Raw genomic sequence first — 24,474 nt, 5'->3', positions numbered from 1 at the left:
TATAACATAAATCATAATACACACACTCCTAGATGTTTGATGTTGAATAACGACGAGTCAAACCCTTCGATCGTATATTTTCTTTGCGAAACCACGTTTCTTTATGCGATTACACATAAGCCGATGCTATTTATCGCAGTTAAATTTTTCCTAATTATTTCGTCAGGTCAGGTTGAATCTAACAGTTTGCGCGTCATCCACAACTTGATAACCTGCAACTATATAAATTGCACAATGCGAATTTACTATCGTACGATTGTCTCAGCCCTATAATATCAAAGTTTTCTTTCGACGATGTAATAATATTATTGTTTATTAATGCATTCTCAAAATAAACGTAAGTTTAGTTAAAATGACAAAATAACTATGGTGACTACAGACTAGATTACATCGTGTGTTGGAATGCGACAAAAATACTATAAAAAAAAAAAACACATAATGTGTCATAATATCATGATGTAAAGGTACTACGCGTGTAAGCCTATAGAAAAAAATAGTACAATAATAATATTCAAATATTTAATTCAGTATAAAGTCGGGTGTTTTATACAATTTTTAATCGATTTTCAACCATCGTTGATCTTGTAACTGTATTTATATTTTATACTAATATTATACAGTTATGATACGCGATAATAAGTGAATGCTGCGGTGCAGCCAGTGTGACGTACGTAATGGCCTAGGCCTATATTTATTATAAATTATAATGTAGTGTTATAAGACCAGTAACGAGATAACTTTGAACGAATGGTTATGTGGTTCCTGTAGAAGGACGTAGACTTTACTATGATACCTATACATACCGACGCCCGGTTATAATTTTGAATTAGTAAAAATATCATCTTATTTACAATTATTACATGCAGTGGTAGTGCTACACTGTGGCAGGGGAAGGGGAGGTGGGAAAGGAGATAAGTGCTACCACTATATTTTGTTTTGTCTCAACCGTAATTTCACACTACCTATAATATGTATAATATATGTGTTTATAATACGATTTAAGATATTATTATTATATTGACACAAATCATAGTATATAATCAAGGTAATGTAATGAGAAATTAATTTTTAATAATCTTCTTTAGTCTATAATCTATATTTTTATGTTTTGTAAATTTATAGAATGAGAAACAATTAAGGAGAGGATAACGACGCCGGCTGGAAAAAATTGCCAACCCAGAAAAAAAATTGTGGTCTCTGCAAATACACCACCGTACTTATAGGTAATTTATTTTACACGTTCAATGCACAACCATAATTTAAAATTTCAAAACTTCTGCCTTCTGTTACGTTGTTATCATTAATAATAATTTGGTTATTCAATTTGAAAGTTTTACAAAATCTTCAAAGATAATATTATGATAATAACAAAAATATCATTATCGTTATGTCGACTTTATTATAGTTGATGCGTTGTGTAACGCGAAGGAGCCACCAACCATAATATACGTTTAGGTAATCGAATCGTATAGCGTGTGTGAAAGCAATAAGGCATTTATTTTAAAGTATTAGGTATATTTGTTACGTCTTGAACGTCTACAGCTAGGGTCATAATATATGATGCAATTTTTGCTGAAAAGATAAATGTAAAAAATCAGATAAATTTAAGTTATAAATATGTTATAGGATTTTTTAGTCTTCGAACAAACGCTCCAAATTAGTTATACGTACTGAAAGAAAATAAATGATTGAAAGTTGCAATCAACACGGGCTAGCCAATAAAAATTATAACTAAAATTATTGATTTATTAATTTTATTATACTAGGTAGTAAATACTTCAAAATATCTAATAACCATAATTTGGATTATATCACAATAATTAATAAATAAGTCGTACGTAATATATTTTTTTGAGTGTACCCATACATAATGTTTATACAAGGTGGTTTACTTAATCGTCTACACTCATTATTTCAAAACTATTTACCTTATTTGAAAATACTAATTTTCTATAATTTTATGTAATCTCAAAACAATATTTTTTTCAAAAAAAATTTTAAAACTGAAATAGTTTATGTAGACACTTACATGTATCACCTGGTATATTATATTGATGATATTTAATGCAATTCAAAGAACTGAATTTTAATTCATATAATATCTAAATAAAAAATGATAAATCATCAAAATGAATATATTATGTGTATTGTGTACAGCGTTTAATAATTTATATGGTTTATACCTAAGTATAATATATAAATTTAATTTAAACGAAATATTTTAAGCTGTCTAGTTTTACGTAACCTGTTTGATAAGATGAAATTCTCAACTTAGTTGAGTTCAACAAATTCAATAGTTCACGTTCAGTACACAAATTAGGAAGCTACAAAATATACAAATAAAAACATACACAAAGTCTAGCATGTTAATATTTTAACAAAATTTCCATAATTTTATAAGATTTAAATAGTGGATTACAATGCAGACACTTATTCATCATAGAAGCAGTTTCACCGTGAGAAATATAATAACACTTAACATAACAATAATGCCTAATCTTAAGATTTAATACAATATATTATAAATATTGACGAATTTTTACTCAAAATAGATAGTACGAAATCTTAATCTGTTGTATAATCGTAATAGTATTGACTGAGGCGTGGATTTGTAAAGTGTTTAATTGTAAAATTCATTTTTGGCACAAACAAAATTGTATACTCGAATATCATAACTGGAGACTGTATTATTTGTTAAGATGTATTTGTGTTAACAAAATAAATTACGCTCATGATGCACAAATGACAATATACTTATTATGGTTTCATAAATTATCAATGGCTGTATTTTTATCCTCAAAGAATCTTTTATTTCCCACGTTGAATTATAAAACTGAAAATTTATGATTACGCATTTACGTAACAATCAAAAGTGCCACTGATAATAGATCCATTTCACATTTCTTTAAAAATTTATTAACATTTTTTATACCTACACATTTTTCAAAATAATTAATCGAAATTTACTTTATAATGTGACCGCATTTAAGTCTTACATATATCCTACTATACCAAGTGTATTAACAAGTAAAAGAACTCTATAAAAAAAAGTATTATACTTACATTATAGATATTATTACATTGTTATATTAAATTTAAAAAAAAAAGATAAATCACTAAACTTTTAAAACGATATACAGCGAAGTTAGGCTGATCATTTTTTCATAATTTTTATTGGACAATTTAAAAATGTAAATATCTATTAAGTATATCCGTGTCAAATTTCTAATTTTAAAAAAGCAATATATTACTTTTTAAGACTTCTATATACTGCCTCAAAAAGTGGCGTCCTTGTAATTAAAATATCAAGGAGACTTAAGTACCTAGCTAATACGTTATCACGTTGAGTTATGTTCGTATGAATAATTTTTAAGCTAAAAGCCTATGAAAGAAAAAATGTAATACATTTTTTTAAGTATGTCTAAATGGCTAAATAATAATATTGTAAGAATTAACAAGAAATAATTAGCATATTTAACGAACTAAGTCAAACATTTTGAATGATAGGTGATTTCCGTAACTAATTATTTTGGACACTTGTTGATAATTCTACAAAAAAAACAAATACTAAATACGCGTTGTATACAGAACAGAAACTGACAAAGCTTTAAAATTTCATATTTTTCATATATTTTTCATATATATATATATGGTATATGTATTTAAATATAAAACATCAATACGGTATCACTTATAACAACTTCCACTAGTTGCATATTACACGTTATATGATCCTATTAAAGTAACATTGAAATCAATTTTTGAGCATATAGTTTTGTCTGCATTGAAAAACCATCACAAACATACAATTAGCCCAGATTAGCGCTTTTAAGCTAAAAAATATTTTTTATCCGGGCGCGGTACAAATCTTAATATATCTTTTATACTAATATTATATATTTATATATTTTTAAACAAAATTATTAAAATATATTGTACTCTAATTCTATTGTCTCACTCAAAAACCAATGTTAGTCGTCTGGTGTCGTCTGTCTTAGGTCATCCTATTACTATTGCTTAATAACATTATACATGACATCAGACTATCGGTGTTCCATAAACTCAAGAAATAACTTGGTCGTAGACGTCATATGATCGAATAAATAAATATGACATATATATATATATATTTCACGGTTATGCGAAATGATAATTGTTATATGTAAATGTATATAATATCTCTCTCTCTATATATATATATGTATGTATACTCATTCCTGACGTTATTAAAGTTGAACCGGTATTTTAAGACAGTAATTACACTTAATGCATATACTGAAATTTGATATCAAATGGAAAAAAATTGCAACTCCGATTATTAAACATTAACCAAATAGTTTAAAATATATGACGTACGGACGGATATGCGAATATGGTCGTAGGTATACAATACGAATATTTAAGAAATCACAGTAATTGTGTAATTCGTACAAAGCTAAAAATAATTATTGATACATAGATAGTAACTCATTCGAAATAATATATGTATTAATAATAACAACAATATATATATGTATAAATAGAGTAAGACTATATATAATTATACCGTAAGGTAAAATAATGTAATAATTATAAAAATGTGTTCTTATAATATCTATAATCATATAATATTCATTATATTATGCTCTTCTTGGTAACTTATCTACCTATTACCTTTTTTAAGACACAACGTTATTGCCATTTGCGATTTGCACACATTATGCAAATATAAACACATATTATTATATTATATAACCAATAAATTATTTTCAATAATCTACATTTGCATGAAATCTATTTAATATTAAAAAAATAAATAAAATTTGTATAAATAACTGTAAGTGTATAATTTACATATTTAGGCACTATTTGATTTTTTTTTATTTTTATTTAATTTTTAATGAAACGATTTACTCCCGAAAAGATCTATCCTTTATTTCCATTCGTCATTTTTAAAGAGACTGTGTCGACTTTTCTTATAAAAACGTTAGTTTTCAATTTTTTGTATATTTTCGTATAATATTAGCAGGACAAATCTAAGCCCTTCACACTGACTTCAAACAGTTCAAACTTCTCACAATTAAAACCTATTTACAAAATCAATCTACCAACTTGTTTAACCTATTAAAACATGCAAAAAGTACGTAATATTTCAAACTAAGTGACGAGATCCGTTGGCTCAAGCGTGGACGTCCCCATGATGCTTTCGCTTAGTCGCTTAACAATAAAATAAAAAAAATATATATTTATTATTATCTATTATATCCTATACTTATCATATATTTTACATATCTATGAACATTTTTGGAAATAATTTTATTATCATAGATGATTGTCAGGAAAACTTTATAATAATAATAATAAAAAGAAAGAACGAAGTGAGAAAAATGTTAAGTATCCAACATGCTGTCCATTCGTTCGAATGTGTTAGCTATAACTATTATCATAATCTTTTTTTTTCAAATCTTGCTTATTGGTCACACAACAAGATCTTGTGTACTATTATTAATTTATGTAATGTGTAGATATAATGTATATACGTATATACGAGCGGTAGTTTCCGCGTTTGCACGTAATTTTCCTGTTCAGCCAATGGCATACCTAGTTTCATATTATACTTAATTTTTATTTGTCGTACCTACGGCTTTATACGTCATGTAGAGGTACGCGATTTAACTTACTGATCTAAAAACCTCGATAGAAAACAAGGAAATCAAAAGGAGGATATCTTTTCGGATTTAATATTAATATATATTATGAGTATTATATATAATATATTGTTATTGTTAATATATATATGTACATTGTACGTGTATATAAAGCTCTTTTAACAGTTTTCTTAATAAATTAAAATTCCTTTCATTTGTTTACCTTACTAGCAGTTTATCTTGTAAAATGTTATAATTTTTTCCATTCATAAGACAATTTATTATTTTATTATATCACCTTGGGTATTTATTGCTAAGTAATATTTTTTTTATTACGTAGGTAGCTTATAATCATATTTTCTTATACTAGCAACAACTATAAAAGTATACGAATTAATTATTTAAAAAAAATAATTAAGTAATAATAATACAATTGAGAATGATAATTTTTACACGAAATCGAACAATTAAACCTATGTTTACATTGAAAAAACAACAAATAATATAATGTACGTAAATTATAACATCGAAAAATTAATATAATTATTATTTGTTATTATTTAAAATGCTACTATAGTACATCGAATGATTTTTAACATACAATTATCAAAAGAATAAAAATAGATTACAAGAATAAAAAATATATGATTAATTACTAATGAGAGATATTATTAAAAATAAGCCCATGTTGTTTTAGTTCATATAAATTAATTTTCTGTATACAATGTAAAAAAAGGTTAAACTACAGAGGGCTTAATTAATTACGAGTAGAATAATTTTATTTTAATTTCACAACATTAACTTTCTAGTGACGTAGGAAAATTGTATTATTTCATCATAATCTAATGGAAATATTCTTATCGATTTATTTTGAATTTTGATTTATTGGAAACTGATAGACTCATAATTGACTAGAAAAACTGAAGTACAATAATACAGAAATATAATTTTCAAAAATAAGTGATAATAGAGTTAAATAATATATTCCAATGTACGTATACACAGTACACAGTCGGGTGGAGAACAATTAATCAATATATAATATGCATACATTATGTATAAATGCGTATATACGACTATACGAGTATCTAAATAACTTTAGAAAGACTTTACAAACAAAATAATAAACTAAAATATTTTAAACAGCATCGACTTTGATATAGAAAACTATTACGTTCATAAATCCTTAAATAATTGTTCATACATTAAAATAGTGTACAGTATTGAAAAATACAATTGACAACAATAACCATCAAACATATAAATTAATTTTTGAGTCCACATATATTTTTATTGTAGGTACATTAATATAATATTATATAATATCATAATTAATATAACACTTAAATTTGCTGTTCTTCAATTATTGTACAAAGTTATATTTTATAACAAATTACACACACTTAAATGATTACTCTCATAAAGTAAATATTAGAAAATGAGTTTTTCTTATTTTTGAATTTATTTTCTTGTAACTAACACAAAACATTAATAAACATATATTTATTTCTAAATAATTTTTTAGATTATACCATATTTAATAAAATTATTAGATATTATGTACCGTGAACCTATTAAATTTATTATATATTTCTTAGAATATTATTTTAACTCATACATATTTCTATGATATAAGTGGTGTAAGTGACTTTTTTTTATCCTATTACCAATTAGGACGATTAGGTAATAACAATATATTACAAAATTTCAATTTGGAAAGTTGACTAGATCAAAAATAGTTTGTCTTACTTAAAAATTAAGACATTATATGGTCTGTAACTTATTATTATTAAGTTAAAAATTTAACTGCGTCAACGCAATCGAATTCTATAATTAACCTAGCAAATAAATATCAAGCAAAACAATATGACCTGTCATTTTTATAATAAGCTATAGCCTATAAGAGGGGTTTGGGTGTAAACATATGCTGCGTTTTTTTCAAGGATATAATACTTAATGTTTACACTTATTTAACTAGTATAACTCATAAGGTGATAATTTGATACGTACTTTATACCAAAAACTAATTTTAAGGTTCAAATTCTAAAATCTGAATTATATTTAAGTTCATTTTAAAATATAAAAAAAACGATGTAATGTAAGCCGATAAACAATAATCTGAATGGTTATCTTTAACTTTTAAAAAAGTTCAGTTATTTACTGCACTTCAGTTTAAGAATACAAAACAGCACGGTATACATTAAAAAATAAAATAAATATTTTAGAGTAGATATAATCATTGATAGTTCGATATTGTCAAATGTACCCAAACACAGAAAATTACTTTTAATTAGAATTTTTATTTTTCAATATTTGTAAGCATTACGCTATAGGTATCTACTGCATGTAAAAAACCTAAACTATTAATACATTTGTTTGCTAAGATTAAAACATAATTATTGTTATGTTTATTCAAACGTATTTACTAGTATAACTACTTATCATATACATTTATATTTTCGTTTAACATTAAACATAATATAGACAATATTGTACTTCGTTGTTTTATTTAAAATTAATTATAAGGAAATTTAAATATTAATAATTAATAATTATTGTTGACTGTTAACTATGTACTTGGGAATAACTACTTATCGTCATTATCATTAAATAACATATAATATGTGTAGTATTATTATGACGTAAAACGAATACATGTTAAAATATACAATATATTACGTATTATTAAAATGAAGTAAATCAGAAAAATATTTATTTAACAACTATTAAATGCGGTAATCGTGGTACTTATGTTCAAATTCTACCGGAAAAGTAAAGACACGTAAGCTCACGTATAAGGTTATCAAAATTATAACTACTTATACATAAGCACTTAGTTAGACTTTGGGGACGTTATAAAGTGTAGGTAGGTATTCTTGTAAAAACGCGTCGGTAATAATCTGAACTGCGATTTCTAAAAATGGTATGGTCGACTGGGAAGATTGGAAGAGTATATAATTAATACCTATCTATATAATCTATATGGTGTGGTTTACTGAAAAACCATGTACGGAGGGGACAAAAAAATAATATTATCGTACAATATTCTAATAACTCGGTATCCGGCGATTTACACTATAAATTATATTGAATAAATATATACTACTAAAATGACGGTTAGCTAGCTAAAATCCACAAGCACCGAGTACTAACGTGAAAATGACATCGGCACGTGTGAGAAAGTCGTAATAAGCTCGACTATGGATCGAATCGATCTATAAATTATAAACAATAAATTGGTTAACAATAAAAAAACACCATAATTTCATATCATAGTATAATAATACATTATACAGTGCGATTCACCAAAGTATGCACACTCTATTTTTTTCATTTAATAATGTATTTATTCAAATTCTCATTTTAAATTTTTAACTATATTTTCAAATCTTTAAGATTTTTTGTACTACTTAATGCTTGTCCTGTGGCAGAACAAACTTCTGTTTTTCAAATAAGAACCCCCTTTTTTGAAAATGTTGATGTAACTACTTAATTCCAAAATTGTAGGAGTACTTTTTCAGCTAGTTATTAAAATGTTTATACTGAGAATATTATTAATAATATTACAATCTTCAAAAATGGTTTGACAAAAATAAAAAATATTAAAACAAATTTAACATTGGATCTAGACATCTAGTGTTTCTTATATTTGAACCATTCTTATAAACTACAAATTTTAATTACTAAAATTATATGTAATATATAAATTCATATCTTCTAAACCCAACATTACCATGTGGATCTAAATATTATCCTTAGTATACAAAGTTGAATAACTCAAAAGTTTCTCGTAAGGATTATAATTTTGATACATCAACATATTCAAAAAAATTATTAGCTAAGTAAATTACAGTAAAACAGAGAAGATTATCATTTGAAAAATAGAAATTTGTATCTCCACAGGAGACAGGACACACCCCAAGTAATACTAACATCTAAAGAATTTGAAAATGTAGTCTTGATGTATATTTAAAAATACAAAAAATCAAATTATGAATAACTGCATTGTTGAAGGAAAAATGAATGAAAACATGCTTGATGTATCACTTAACATTTAAGTAATTCCATCGCCGTCATACAAAACGCAATCGTTGAGCACACAGGACTTTAAGCAATAATAATATTATAATATTGTACCTATAATATGTATATTATGAAACAACAAAGTACGAATATCACACACTCACACGCACGTGCGTGATATAGGTAGCAATGGTATAAACGTCGTAACACATTTGCACTCAAACACACGACACACAAGTATACCCGCATACACACGCACGCGCGCGTAAGTATGCCCCTCGGTATATACACACTGCGACGACGGCCACAGGACAGACGGATGGAGAAGGAGACTCCTATAGAGCTATGTCGACCGCATATGTCATTTAAGGTCACCATTGACGTCATTCGCCGAGAGTGTCTTTATAACAAATGTCTATATATTCCGCCGCCATAATATTGTTATTATTATATACGTATAGATAGTATTATACACCAACTATTACCTATATAAATATAATATATAATATACGATCGCCCGATGTTAATTATTATTATTTTCGTTACAATAATATATTATTATAATAATATACAGCGTGTCCGTAATGTTCATGTTAAATTGTGTATAATATGCATATTATAATATTTATTATGTCTGTTTGCATTAAACTTCGGGAGGACACGGCCCACGGCCGCCAGCGACACTAAAACTTTTAAAAGAGAAAAACTCGACAAAAACTTCAAATATTCTATCTACAAATACTACAATATTGCTACACTGATATGTACCTACTTATTCCGTACGCGTCATCGAAAGTGTTTTTGCATGTGCAATAACTGGTATAGTAGGTATTATATTATAGGTACGCGACGCAGTAAAAATAAATTGTAGGTACGCGGTTTTCCAAAAAACGTGTTTACACCGACGGATCAAGAGACGTATTTACGTACCTATCTACGTTTTAATATTATAGTTTTTAAACCATAAGTGGTTCGTTTTTATATAATATACCATTATAAATCAATAAACCTAAATACCTATATAGTATGTTTAAATATATATATATACAATATACATAATATATTACATGCGCTAATATATGCGTGATGCGCCGGATGTACCTAATAGGTAATAGGTATAAAGTTTGATCTCTGCTGCACGAGTATGCGGACGACGGACTGCACTCCATTATGATCAATCGTTGACTGGTTAGTCGTCAACATAATATTATGTATATACTATGTATCCAATACCAGGCTATCTATCTATAATGATTTTTTTTCAAATCCGATATCTATATACATCCGGGGTACCATAGGGAGACCATATTTGTCCATCATTATGTCTTCTATACGTCTATACATAAGCGATATTTCTATTGTACTAAAACATACAAAGACGTTTAATCCTTTAATTTTTATTTGGTTAAAAATGTAAAAAAAAATGTAAATGTAAAATGTAAAATGTAAAATATAAATCATTTTAAATATAATATGTATGAAATAAAAAAAAATCCTGGATCAAATTGAAGAAGTTTGAAAACAAGGTTTCTCATAATGTCTATGATGGAAATATCCCTAAACGCATAACAGATACGCTGGACGCTGAATACACAACTTTAATAAATTACTCGTTGTACTATAATAAATCTTTAGCAAATATATATATTAGTTATGCATGGTGTTTTATAGCCAATATATGCAAAACAATATATAGTAGCAAGAGCAAAAAAAGTAATTTATTTAAATAATCGTGTGTATATAAATGATTGCGATGCGTATCGAATGGAAGCAATAATAGACACTAATTGAGAGGACTTAAGTAACGTACTCATATAATATATGCAATAAAACAGAAAATCCGGTATTAAATGTACCTATAGTATATGTATTGTAATCGTATAAACTGAACTATATAATTGCTATAGAATAAAACTATAAGCATGTATTAAAATATAATTTTAGTCTTTAATAATCTATATTACAAAATAACATTTTGTACGATTAATAAGACTTATTAAACAATTTAGTCTGTATAGTCTGCTGTCGCCAGTCTCTACCAAAATTCATTCAGTACATGTACTTATCGTATTCATTGAAAATGTGATAAATAATATATTTAATAATATATATTATATACAGTTACACCCAGTTAGATCAAATAATACGCCAAGGGTACTTATCGGCAAACGACAGAGGAGGAGTGCAGCATCACTATTATATATAATATATATATATATATATATATATCTTCGTTTTTATAGACAACACGTTTGTTAGGCAACTTGTAAAAAAATTCCCAAAGAAAAGTACCTGAAATTTACAGTACTTACTTATTCAAAACAAGCATGACTTTTAATATTTTTTACTATGATTAAAAAAACCTCTGGCACCATAGTTACACAAACGTATCGAACTACCTTGAAATCGATGACATATGTGCGGTTGAAATTTCAAGTGACAAAATCAGAAAATAAAACCTCGGAAAACTTTAAAAAATACATCACCTCACCAGTCATTTATATGGACGTAATACCCTATGCATATTATATCATTAACGAATAATTATTGTGTTAATAAGCGCCTGTGGGAAATTTATCAGAAAGGTATGTACCTTCCTTTATGAAGATTTTGTTTGATTATGTAATCAAATTAAACACCAAAAAGTGCATAAAAAAAAGTTTATTTATTTACTAACTACGAAATAAAAGCAAAGAGTTTATTTTGAAATCCAGGGGAGGGGGGAGTAAATGCCCTACCATATTATCCTCTTAGAACTCATGGTTAACGCTATAGATTACTTAAGCAAAACATCAACATCTGTTAGTGTTAAAACATTGCATGTACATGAAATATTCAGTTAGAATGTAACGTTTGATATCTTTAGTAATTTAAACGTAATTTTAAATAAGGTATAATATAGGTATAATTACGAACATTTAAATGAAATTTTAACATGATGAAAAATATTGTGTGATGTAAGTAGGTATGTAACAAATGCTGACATCTGTTTCATAATTCATTAATTCTAATAGTTAATTGACTCGTTTGTAATTATTTTTATATACGTTATAAATATTAATAACTACTTATAATTTATATGTTTAAAACAAAATATTTGTATTTTTATATATATAAATGCAAACTAAAGGTTTATTTACCAACAGTCTTTAGATAGTTAAGTAATCCATCTTATAATAAGTTCTTAACTTAAGAAAAGTAGATGTATTTTTACATTTTTACAATCTAATAATATGCCATAGTATGTTTATAATTCTTAAATATTAATTAAATATGTTGGAGAAGTATTGCAAAAGCCACACTACAACAATATATATAATTTATAAAAATATATAATATACAATATATTATTTCAAATTATATAACTGTTTTTATAAGTCATTGATTGATAGTAAAAAACTTCAGTTTAATTTGGCACTCAATTATAGGTTACAAAAATGACGGTCCCAACGAAATCCAATTGACAGCTGACGTAACGTCAAAGTATAATACAGAGAATCAAAAAAAGGTCACGCGCAACAGAGATATTAAGTCTAAATATACATTAACATTTGTACTGCAGTCAGTTAGTCTGCAGTTATATAACGTGAATATAAAAAAAATTAGATAAATTACAACGCATAAAATGTTAGATGTATTCAAATAATATTTTAGGGATTAGCGTTTCTATGATGAATAAGCCTAATTTTAGTACAATAAGTTTAAAAAAATTATTAAAATGTAAAAAAAAATGATAGCTTATATGAAAAATAAATCAAATTAAAATTTTTTATTGTTATTTTATATTTCCAACAATGACGTTTCAGAAAAATATACGCGTATATTATATTTAAATAAAAATCCAAACCAATTTATAGATACTAAACCTACGTTGTAACCCGTACTCGTATTATAATATTATATCTTATATAAATAAATATTAAAAACGCAATGACTTGGCGCCGTGTAAATGTTACATATTGTACATTATAGCGGAGGGATCGTGGAAATATAAAATAAATTATAATACATGGATAATATTATACTACACGCATATTAATAAATACAAACTGATAGGCACAGTGGTGTGCAATATATATAAGTACAAAATATGTACAAAATCCGGCGATAATTAAGAAACTTATCGTCAATGGTAGTAAAGAAATGAACGAAAATAGTAAATAATAAACGATAAATCAATCGTAGGTTATGATATTACATATACGTTCTAATCTTAAACAATTTTAATATCATATTTTTACGTTATAACAGATTAATATAATATGTCCTAAATATATACCTACTTGTAGCCGTTGTAGGCCGTAAAATATAAAATAGTGTTTAATTATTATCGAATAGATAACGGTTTTTTTAATTGCGTACCACAGTGATAAATCCATATAATCCGGATTAATGTGTACACAAACGGAGGATTATTATATTATTTTAAGACAACAAAATGAACCTATAATAACCCACACATGCTATAATACTTTATTATGAATTTTATTATGTAAACATTTTACCGATTTGATTCCGTGCCGTGTAAAAGGTTTAATTTATTTATTATTTTTTACCTGTTGGTGAAGAGCGATCTCATCGCCGTCGCTTCCCGCACAGCCGTGTCGCTGGCGTTTCGTTTCGCAAAATCGCTGCCATTGTCGTCGGGGCCCCATGGTCACCAGGTTCCAAAAGCACATGGTACCATCTTTCTGCGCGTGTCTGTTATAAGGTTTTGACGTGTTATTTGCAAGAAAATATTTTTGATTATGTAAACGGGATTTATTGACACTATACGACTGGTTGTTATTTATTGGTCAATAAATTATCGATAGTACATAAAAATATAGTTCATATAATATCATCATCATTCATTGGGTTTACACGAAAACGTTAATTTATAAAATGGTTATACGTAGCCACATATAAGTTCAGAATACCTCAAGAGAATAAAATATATAAAACAATATTGTTATGTAGAAAATTGCATGACCAACTGCTAAAATCATCATTGATCATTGATCAATTTTTTCTGGAGGAAGAACTTACATTTGAGTAAAAAAACATTTAACTTATAAACAAATAAGTCATAAAACAATGTTATGGCAAACGGCAGACAATTTAGAATAGGTATAATAGGCTTTACATTAAAAGTAACCACCAACGAAATATCAATGCATTATAAATTCATTCAACATTTAATGAATAAAATATAGATTTAAGAAGTGGTCAAATAACTTAGATAGCGGTGTACCTTGTCATTGAGTAAATCGCTGTAACGAGGCATTAAATCAAGAAATTCAAATATTTATGAATATCACTAAAAAGGCCAAAACATAATGTTTACTAAATACTTATATGGAATATTTAATGAACGTTTCAAGATTCTACGGTCGTTTTTTTTTAAATTACGAGAAACAAAATAAAATAAAATTGATTTTGTTAAAAACTGATTTTACGAGAAAATTCCCATTTTCGCCTTTTTTTCTCCCACCTATTATTATTATTAGACTAACAATTACTGAGAATTTTTATTTTCGACCTACCAAAAGTACTAATTAGATCCAATTTGCTACCAGAAACCACCCTCAATGTTAAACATTAAAGCGTTTTATTTATACTATAAACAAAAAATTAAACATAATCAAAGTTTAAGATGTTTAAAAAAATTACGAGCAGTTTTACAAAAAATCATACAATGAATAATTTTTCAAACAAAGACTTGACAAACAGGATTGGTGTGTTCAAAACATGTTTTTATATTTTATGGTATCAATTGTTCAATAAATTTTTATTTTTTTTTATTAAAACAGAAAATTTATAATCTGTAACTTATAACCATATAGGTACAATAAGTAAATATGATATAATGATGTAGAGTATATTTACATGATAATATATTATGAGTAGGGAGGCTCTAACAGAACCCTCATGCGGTATTATGGTTGGGGATCTAATAAATCCCTGCACCAACGTCTTTTTAACCGACGGAGGATTTTTTTGATAAGTTAGCTCCGCCTTAATGGTTATAAATGGGTTGGCGTGAGTGGCTGTAGTTTGGAATGGAATTGTTTATAATGGTTGGATGCAATTGTGTTAATGGTTTTAATGTTAAGGTCATTGTGGAGCGAATTTTTAGAAACATCCCAAGGTGCGGAAGTTAGTAAACGGAGAGTAATTGATTATAATGCTCAGATTGTTTTTTTATTTGGGATGCTTTGGCATAACATCCACACTTTTATAACTTAAAATCAAAACAACTAAAATTTTAACAATTATGTTGAAATAAAATAAACATTTGACTCAATATAATATATACGTATTATTGTTTCTACTTTTAATACATCATGATTTTTTTTTGTATAATAAATATCTATTAAGTTCAAATGTTAACAAAATTGAATATTATTTTAAGAAAAAATAACAATTAGTTGCAGCCGTTGTAAGTAATATAAAAAAAAAACTTTTTTTTGTGAGTACTTTAAATTTTAATATGTATTGTTATATATTATATTTTAGTATTTTTACTATACACAATGACATTTTCAAAATATTTAGATTAATTCTAAGGTATTTATTTCATTTTATTTATCCAAATTTAAAATTATTAATCATATTTCATCATCGAATTTTATTCTAGATCATTAACAGATTATATGTTATAATGTTCATCAACTAAGCCCTGCTACCAGCAACCAGCTCATCATCAATGAATTATTTTGTTATACTCTTAAATATAATTAAGTAATGGTATATTTTTATTTTACTTAAGGCACTTATCTATGTAAATATACTTAAGTGTCTAATAGATCAATTTCAATATATTTATAATGCTAATAAGTTATCAAGTATAATTTTTTTTTATAAAATCATAAATCAAATACACATAGTCAGAATATGTACAATTTTAATAGGATATAAATCTTAAGAGGACGCTATACCCGCATGCGTTGTCTCTGTCTCATTAACGTACATCATAACATTCATAACAAATTTTCGATCAGCAGAATAAATTTTGTGACATTAGCTTTAATATTAGAGTAAATTTACCTATCATCAAATTTTAAGGTAAGAATATTATCTAGACAATGACATATAATTTTAATAATATTATTATTTTAAAGTGAGTTACAGCTATGTAAAATATAACAACTTTAAAATATTCATAACTCACTTTAAAATGATAATATCAATAAAATCATATGTCATTGTCTAGATAATATTCTTACCTTTAAATTTAATAATAGGTAAATTTACTCTAATATTAAAGCTAACATCACAAAATGTATTCTGCTGAATGAAAATTTGTTATGAATGTTATGATGTACGTTAGTAAGACAGAGACAACACATGCGGGTATGGCGTCCTCTTAATTGATAATCTTACTCTGACAAAATGTATTATTCCTATTTTATATCTTTTTATTTTACAATAGCTATAATACATCATATACATATAAATAATATAAGCATTGTAGATATACATTTACATAAATCTTTATGAAAGCATTCAATTCATAAAATATACAAAAATAATTCAAAAATAAATCTATTATTTAATATAATTTTGGTTAACTGTGCAGTAAAACGAAAATGTTTGCGCTTGTGATAACATTTTTTTCTATAAATGTAATTTCTAGGTAACTTCTTAAATATTTCCATAGTATCATTTATAAATATCGTGAACCCAACCAAAAGTAGGTATTTACAAAATTAAACAAGACCAAATAAGGAATAATTAAACTATTAACATAAAAATTAATTTTGAAGTTTAATGTTTGTAAACTTAAGTTTTTATTCCTTGGACTTAACATACTTAACTTATACTTTAAACAAGAAAAATTAGGTAGAATGAAGATATTAGTTTAAATATATGTTAAAATTTGAATTACTCGTTCAATAATTTATTTTAATAATAATAAAACAAGTTTGTATAGTAAAAAATATTATTATTATTTATATTCTTATATATAATTATATACAAAACAAATGAAATTTCATTATTATAGTACATTTATACTATTATGTAAACTTAATGACAACTTTTTTTTTAAATCTAAAGAGCTTTTATAATGTACAAGTATCTAATTCAAAGAAAAAATATAATTATAATTTTATTGCAATTGTTACAAAGGAAGACATTGCTCTTGCTCATATTACAATAATACAATATTCAATATTAATGATTCTAAGAATAAATGAATTATATCCATAGCTAATTTTATGATTTAATTAATTAGTTATTGAGTATTCAAGTTTAATATGAAAATCATGACATTGTCATTTATACTTATTACAAGGATGTATAGTGAATAACTTATTATTCAAAACATTTTCTTCATTTTTTTTTTAATTGATAAAATTAAAACAAAAATAAAAAAATCATTTACAACTACTATATATTTGTAAACAATTGAGTGTTAAGTCTTGAACTAAATATTTATCAATACAAATTAATAAAATAGAATTTTATTATACGGCATATTGGCAATATTAGCATATAGCAATAATGCCATCATTATATTATTATTTTATTTTTATTGTCAAAAAGAAACAAAACAATCTGTACAAATTTGTTTGATACAATAAGTAATTATAATAATAAATTGTAAAAGGAATGAGTAGAAGTTTTTCGTTAAATAAAAGAAATGCTGTACTTCTGTAGTGTCGATTATAGTGATTGTAATTTCTGGTAGCAAATATGATCTAGTTACTAATTTGGAATGGCAAATGGAAGATTTAGGCGTTTTTTTCGACGAGAATATACACTGTAAAAGTGTAAATGCGCAATATAAACACAGCTCTGTATTTTATATTTTTATATGATATACCAATATACGAGAACTAAAGAACTTATTATTGTTATTTATTCCATATATTTTCCATGCCCACTGTAAACAAGTAAAAAATAAAAATTTCAACTCAATTTTTAACGACATTTTCAAGTTTTTTATTTGGAATCACGTAAAAATATATAAATATCTAGTAAACATTTAAAAATTCAAATTTTTTATCTAGCATTTTTTGTGTAGTATACAATATGTATAATGTATAAAAGTAAAAATATATTCGGTTAAGTATCTAGAACCAATTAGGTGGGATACAATATAACAGTACCTATATAGTATATATATTATTGAATTTATAAGCACTAATGAATATATATTTAGAAATAAAAAAGGATTCTGAGCAAATTTCATATCAATATTTTTAAAATTACAATATTTCGGTAGCTTTTTATACATTTATTGTAACTTGAAACTTGTGAAACTTTTTTATACTAATTAACAAAGTGTCTTAAAAAAAATAGTAAAACCAATACATTTCTTAAAACTAAAAATAATAATAACTGTTGATTTAGCATCTAATCACATATATATATATATATATATATATATATGTGTTTAATAATGACAAATATTATTAAGTACAACACACAAATAAAAACATTTATAACAATTCATAAAAAATAAAATAAAATATTTATTATCAAAATTTGTGTCGTACATTTTTTTTAAATTTAAAAATCACAGGCACAGTACGTACAAGGCTGTATCTTAAATAATTGAAATATTGTTTTTCCTACTTGGTGTGTAAAATACTTAGATACCATATAAGAAATAATGTTATTAATAGTACTGGAATATAAATGCCCTTAAAAATACCGAAAAATGTTCTTTCTAAAAAATGCATTTATGACCTAAAAACTCTATAAAATGTCAAAAAAAATTACCTTTCAAAAACTGCATTAAATAAATTCAAATTGTTAAGTAAAAAAAATATAATATTAAAAAATAAGTAAAAAATGAAATTATATTTGCATTTAACTGTACAATAAAAGCAATTTAAAATTGCAGCCTTCTTTAATTTAAAACATTACCTGATGTTATGTTCTAAATGAAAATAATTTATATTTTATTAAAGTAAATCTTTTTTTTTATCATAATATAAGAAATAGGTCAAAACTGTCTTAAAAATTTAAAAAATGCATTAAAAAGTAAAATAATGTGCCCTAAAAAGTATAAAATCCGCAAAAATGCAAAAAATATTGTGTTTAGAACTTGAAACACATTTGTAGCTTGGAAAGCATCATGTAAGATATTCCAAAAAAAAAAATGCAAATGCATTGAAATCCGAACCCTAGTTATTAAATTTCATTGAACTTTTTAATTGAATATAATATTTCATGTATTGTTTTAGTATCCGCATTTTCCATTTCTGACTTTCGGTTTTAACCTTTTAACATCTAAGTAGTAAGTACCTATTCACAATTGTAAAAGACATTTTATTTTTCAAAAATATATAATTACTTGAAATGCGAGATTTTAAGGATTTTGGTGGGTTCAATTGCAAATTTTTATTTCTATGCGATAAAATCGATTTGTCATACCACAATGAACAAATTGCTTTCGGCGTGGAACACTCCTTAATTTTTACTACCTGTAGTAAATCAGTAATAATAGTTGTATACTTGTATACCAGTGGGTGCAGCATATAACTTAGGTATAATCTCAATTATAGTAATAGAATTTAATTTTGTATTTTAAATTATAGCAGTGTAATAAATCTTTTGGTTTAAAAATCTCGTAAGTATATGATATATTTAGTGTGTTTGAGTTTTTTGTGTTCGATGTCAGAATCTGTGGGTAGCTTTAATATTGAGCGTGATTTAGGGTTTTCACTAAAGAAAATAAAAGTAAAAATTTCCCAGTATTTTAAAAAATATCTAACACCAGTTATCGACCAAATCAATTTTGTTTTTATTTTGTAGTTTGAAAATAAACAACAGTAGATACTTGATGTTTTCACTAAATATTAAATACCCTAGAATTTTTTTGACATAAATTAATTTATTTGCCAAAAACATAAATCATTGTAAAACCAATATATTGATTGACTCAAAATCTAAAATTATAAATATTTTAAACATACCTAGTTATAGGTTAAAATATAAACCTACAATTTCTAATGTTATATTATAGTATAATACAATTAAAATCTTTTATTTTTAGTATCTACTACCTAGGTGTATGTTAATATATATAAATTTATAATAGTTCATTGTATGTTAATATCTAAATGAATATATGTAAAAATATTTACCTTTGCCTCGACAAAATTTTTTTTTTTAATTATCACCTTGTTTTTACTTCAAGGTATAACTAGGTATATACGTCATAATGAAGAACAAAAAGATTAATTTGTTCACTATAGATATGAGAATATAACTATAATAAGAAAAATAGATATTTAAAGACTGTTATCACAATAACTAGTAAACGATAATTAATAAATTAATGTAAACTAGATTGATCAAAAAAAAAAACCACAATATAGTAATCTATACTCATTTTGTTGATTAAAAAGTGTGTCAAGCATTGTCAATTCCAGTATACTTTATTTTAATAATGAATAGTAATATTAAGCATATTATTAAATGTGGTGATTCTATACGTAATAATTTAATTACATGTGCTTATATGTTTATGAGTGAAACAACTAACAAGAGAGCTATATTATATTAGCAATCATTTTTATCACATAGTCTATTAAAATAAAATAAAATTAACAAATGGCTGTTTGCCTATTTATTTAAGCAAATTGAACTCATTTTACAACAATTATATAATGGCTATGACTAAATTTAAAATATAAATAAATACATCTCTTTATTTTGCACAAAGTGATAATCAAACTTATCAATTATCACTAATTTTAATTATACATACATTTAATATATTTTCATATTAATTTAATTGTTTATTTAATTATTAATAAGTATCTATTTTATATGAAATATGACCACTGTAAGCACATTTAAGAAAGACTTGATACATATTTAATTACCCTCTCCCAAAGTCATATTAAGTCTATATTTTAAAGTACATGCATATTAACTATAAGTATATTAAATATTATTCCTCGTATTATTCAATCCTTTAATAATTGTATATGAATCAAAAAATCACTATCTTAAAATGGATAATAACAAAATTAATAAAATAAAATAATTAATTTAATATACATCACATTTTCAAATATCTATAAAATATATTAACAAATTTACAATTTACTAGATTAACTAGATTAAGTTAGTAAGTGTATCTAATTTTAAAAATTACTTAATATTTTCAAAATTACTAAATGGTTTATAATATTTTTTTTTTATATAATTTGTGTATAGATGTAAATTTTACATATTTGACGGAGTTTAATCTACAATCTTCTTCACTGTGTCAACGATGTACAATATATGTATTCCACAATGGTCAGGAACCTACATTGTAATTATGTTGATTTAAGTAAACAAAAAACAACAAACTGAAAGATAACACAAAATTTGTTCACGTTTTATAGCTTCTTCTCTACGTGAAAAAATATATAGGTAAGTACTCCTTAACATTTTGAATTTTGTGTGCATAACTATAAAAAGGATTACTAAATAGATTACAGTAACAATAATATTTTTATATTTGATAATAACCAAATTAACGATATTGCAGTAGGTCAACAAGCAATTATTAAGTGAGGTATGTAATAGGTATTCAAAACTTTGTTAAACTTGACAGATGTCATTAAATTAAGAAAAAAAGTTACCAAAAATGTCTCATTTTGAATGAGAAACTTTTATTTACATGTTCCTCAATAAATTCAAAATTTTAAAAAGTATAATAAATATTTACATTAAATTATTTATTTTTAATCTATACGTACAAACTAATCAATGGCAGCGTATAATCATTAAATAAAATAATTTACAAATTTAAAATAAAGACAAATTATATCATACCTATTGAGATACATAAGCCATATTGTATGCCTACACCGAATGCATTACATATTATTCTATAAAAACACCCATCTTAAGCTTAAACAAATCAAATAAACATTATACTATTAACAAAACCCAAAAATTGATAAATTGTGTGGACACTAGAATATATTTTTTTGATACTTTTTATATTCATATTGAATATTATTCATAGTTTATAATGTATTTTCTATTCAAGGACAATAGATTATAGATTAAGTTATATGTATAAAGATGTGACTAAAATCATTAAATACTATTAAAATAAAATATGATGTGTAATTAGGAATAGAATAAATATTTTATATTAAATACTTAAATATATATGGCTGAATGAAACTTTTACAAACATTAAACATATACCTACTTTTGGTTCTAGAATTGAATTCAGTTTAAATATGACAATTTTTTCAAAATATTAATCCTAACACTTCCTACATAAAACCAAAACAATATAAATTTCAAGATCCAAAACCTAAAATCACATGAAATAATTTATGTAAAAAGATTTTATCTGAAATTCACGTATATATAACTATACAAAATTTTATAGATTACCATCGTATTTTCTACTTTGAAATACCCAATGAATACATGAGTAGTTGAACAATGTACATATAAATAAACAATACATTTTTGGGGCGAATCGTATTAATTTCAGTAAATAAATACAATTTTAATCATATCTAATTTTATCTGTTTTTATTGGAAACTAAAAAAAAATAGCAGAATCTCTAGTTCAAAGCACAATTTAATCGATTAACATTTAAGGGTAAACGTAAAATAAAAATAAATGATTAAACTGTGTTTTTTAATCGCATTAATGTCAATATAAAATATATTAGAACTCACCCTGCATTTTAAACCATAATAGTATCCAACATTTCTCCAAACACAATAATTCTGATACTTTTCACAAAAAAATAATTTAAAAAACTAAGTTTTTGGTTATTTATTTATTTTGTAAAAATTCAAAAAATAAAAACAAGAAGATTTTTGTTGAACGATGGGCATATTTTAAACAACGATAATGCACGGTGCGCACGTATGGCTGTTCACTATTAAACTGAGGTACTACCTATGACCAAAGACAGTTTAAAGGTGCGTTCAGTATAGAAAATAAAAATATTAAAAAATATATATATACATATGTAGGTCTATTGGCATGTACGAGTGTGTGTGTATGTGTGCATATGCTATAGTATAATATGGACATACACTCGTATATAGGCACGCATTAAATTGGTCTTTTTTAATTTTCACTGGTATTTTTGTTTACATAAAGTCGTAGGAAAATTGACAAAATGTAACTACACACAGTCGCCCACACGCAAATACTATAGTACTAACAATGGAATGTATACGTATATACAATATACATATACACATAGGTAATATGTACAAGCAATTTGTTAGTTGAAATTTAATATTTAGGTAAGCTCCATCATTTGTGTACTCAAGTGTGCGATCTTTACCACCGATAAAAAGTAATACCTGTGTATAATAATTGCTCAGTAGAACTAAAACACAATCTACATTTACCTCGAAAAAAGTATATCGCTTGACGTTATGAGTTGTGTTAGTGATAATTTAAATTGTTGAATATAATTTAGACATTTAAAAAAAACTCAATAAAGGTTATTATTATTTTACGAATCGAAAAATGAATATCAATGATTTGCACTGCACGAACGCAGCTGAAAAAATAATAGAGTAAGTACCTACTATCTACATAACTACCAAAAAAGTATAAGTTGCATTAGTAACATATACTCGCTATAGTAATGTAGTCTGTGACGGATGTAGTACAAAATGTAAATGACGACGACAGTTAAAGGAGAAGTCATCTAATTTACGTGAACCATGTGAATTAAAACACAATACACATAGGTTTTAATTATATACAACATGTATATAATAAATTACGAAATTCTAACTTTGACTTGTATAAAAAAACAATAATATTATATGTAACAGCCATGTATAGGTGCAACGATCAATAAACTCAACCATCTTATTTATATTATAAACGTCA

The 24,474-nt window shown here is 25.1% G+C and overlaps 1 protein-coding gene across 3 annotated transcripts in view; it reads right to left on the bottom strand.

The window, feature by feature from the left end:
- The window catches only part of LOC113553029 (inositol-trisphosphate 3-kinase homolog), a 74,482-nt gene that overhangs the window by 45,212 nt on the left and 4,796 nt on the right, over window positions 1-24,474 (bottom strand). Inside the window, exons 1-2 of one of the 3 annotated variants that reach the window (XM_026956139.1) lie at window positions 23,292-23,478; window positions 14,207-14,351 (exon numbers count right to left, since the gene is read on the bottom strand). The exons of 1 other annotated variant lie outside the window; for it this stretch is intronic. In XM_026956139.1, the coding sequence (XP_026811940.1) occupies window positions 14,207-14,329 (123 nt within the window). In that variant the 5' untranslated portion in view covers window positions 14,330-14,351; window positions 23,292-23,478. Of the gene's footprint in view, window positions 1-14,206; window positions 14,352-23,291; window positions 23,479-24,474 lie in introns of those variants that run through there. One more of the 3 variants, XM_026956140.1, reaches the window with a different exon arrangement.

The sequence above is a fragment of the Rhopalosiphum maidis genome, chromosome 2, assembly GCF_003676215.2.
Source record: "Rhopalosiphum maidis isolate BTI-1 chromosome 2, ASM367621v3, whole genome shotgun sequence".
NCBI lineage: Eukaryota > Metazoa > Arthropoda > Insecta > Hemiptera > Aphididae > Rhopalosiphum > Rhopalosiphum maidis.
This window is presented reverse-complemented; position numbering and strand designations above follow the sequence as displayed.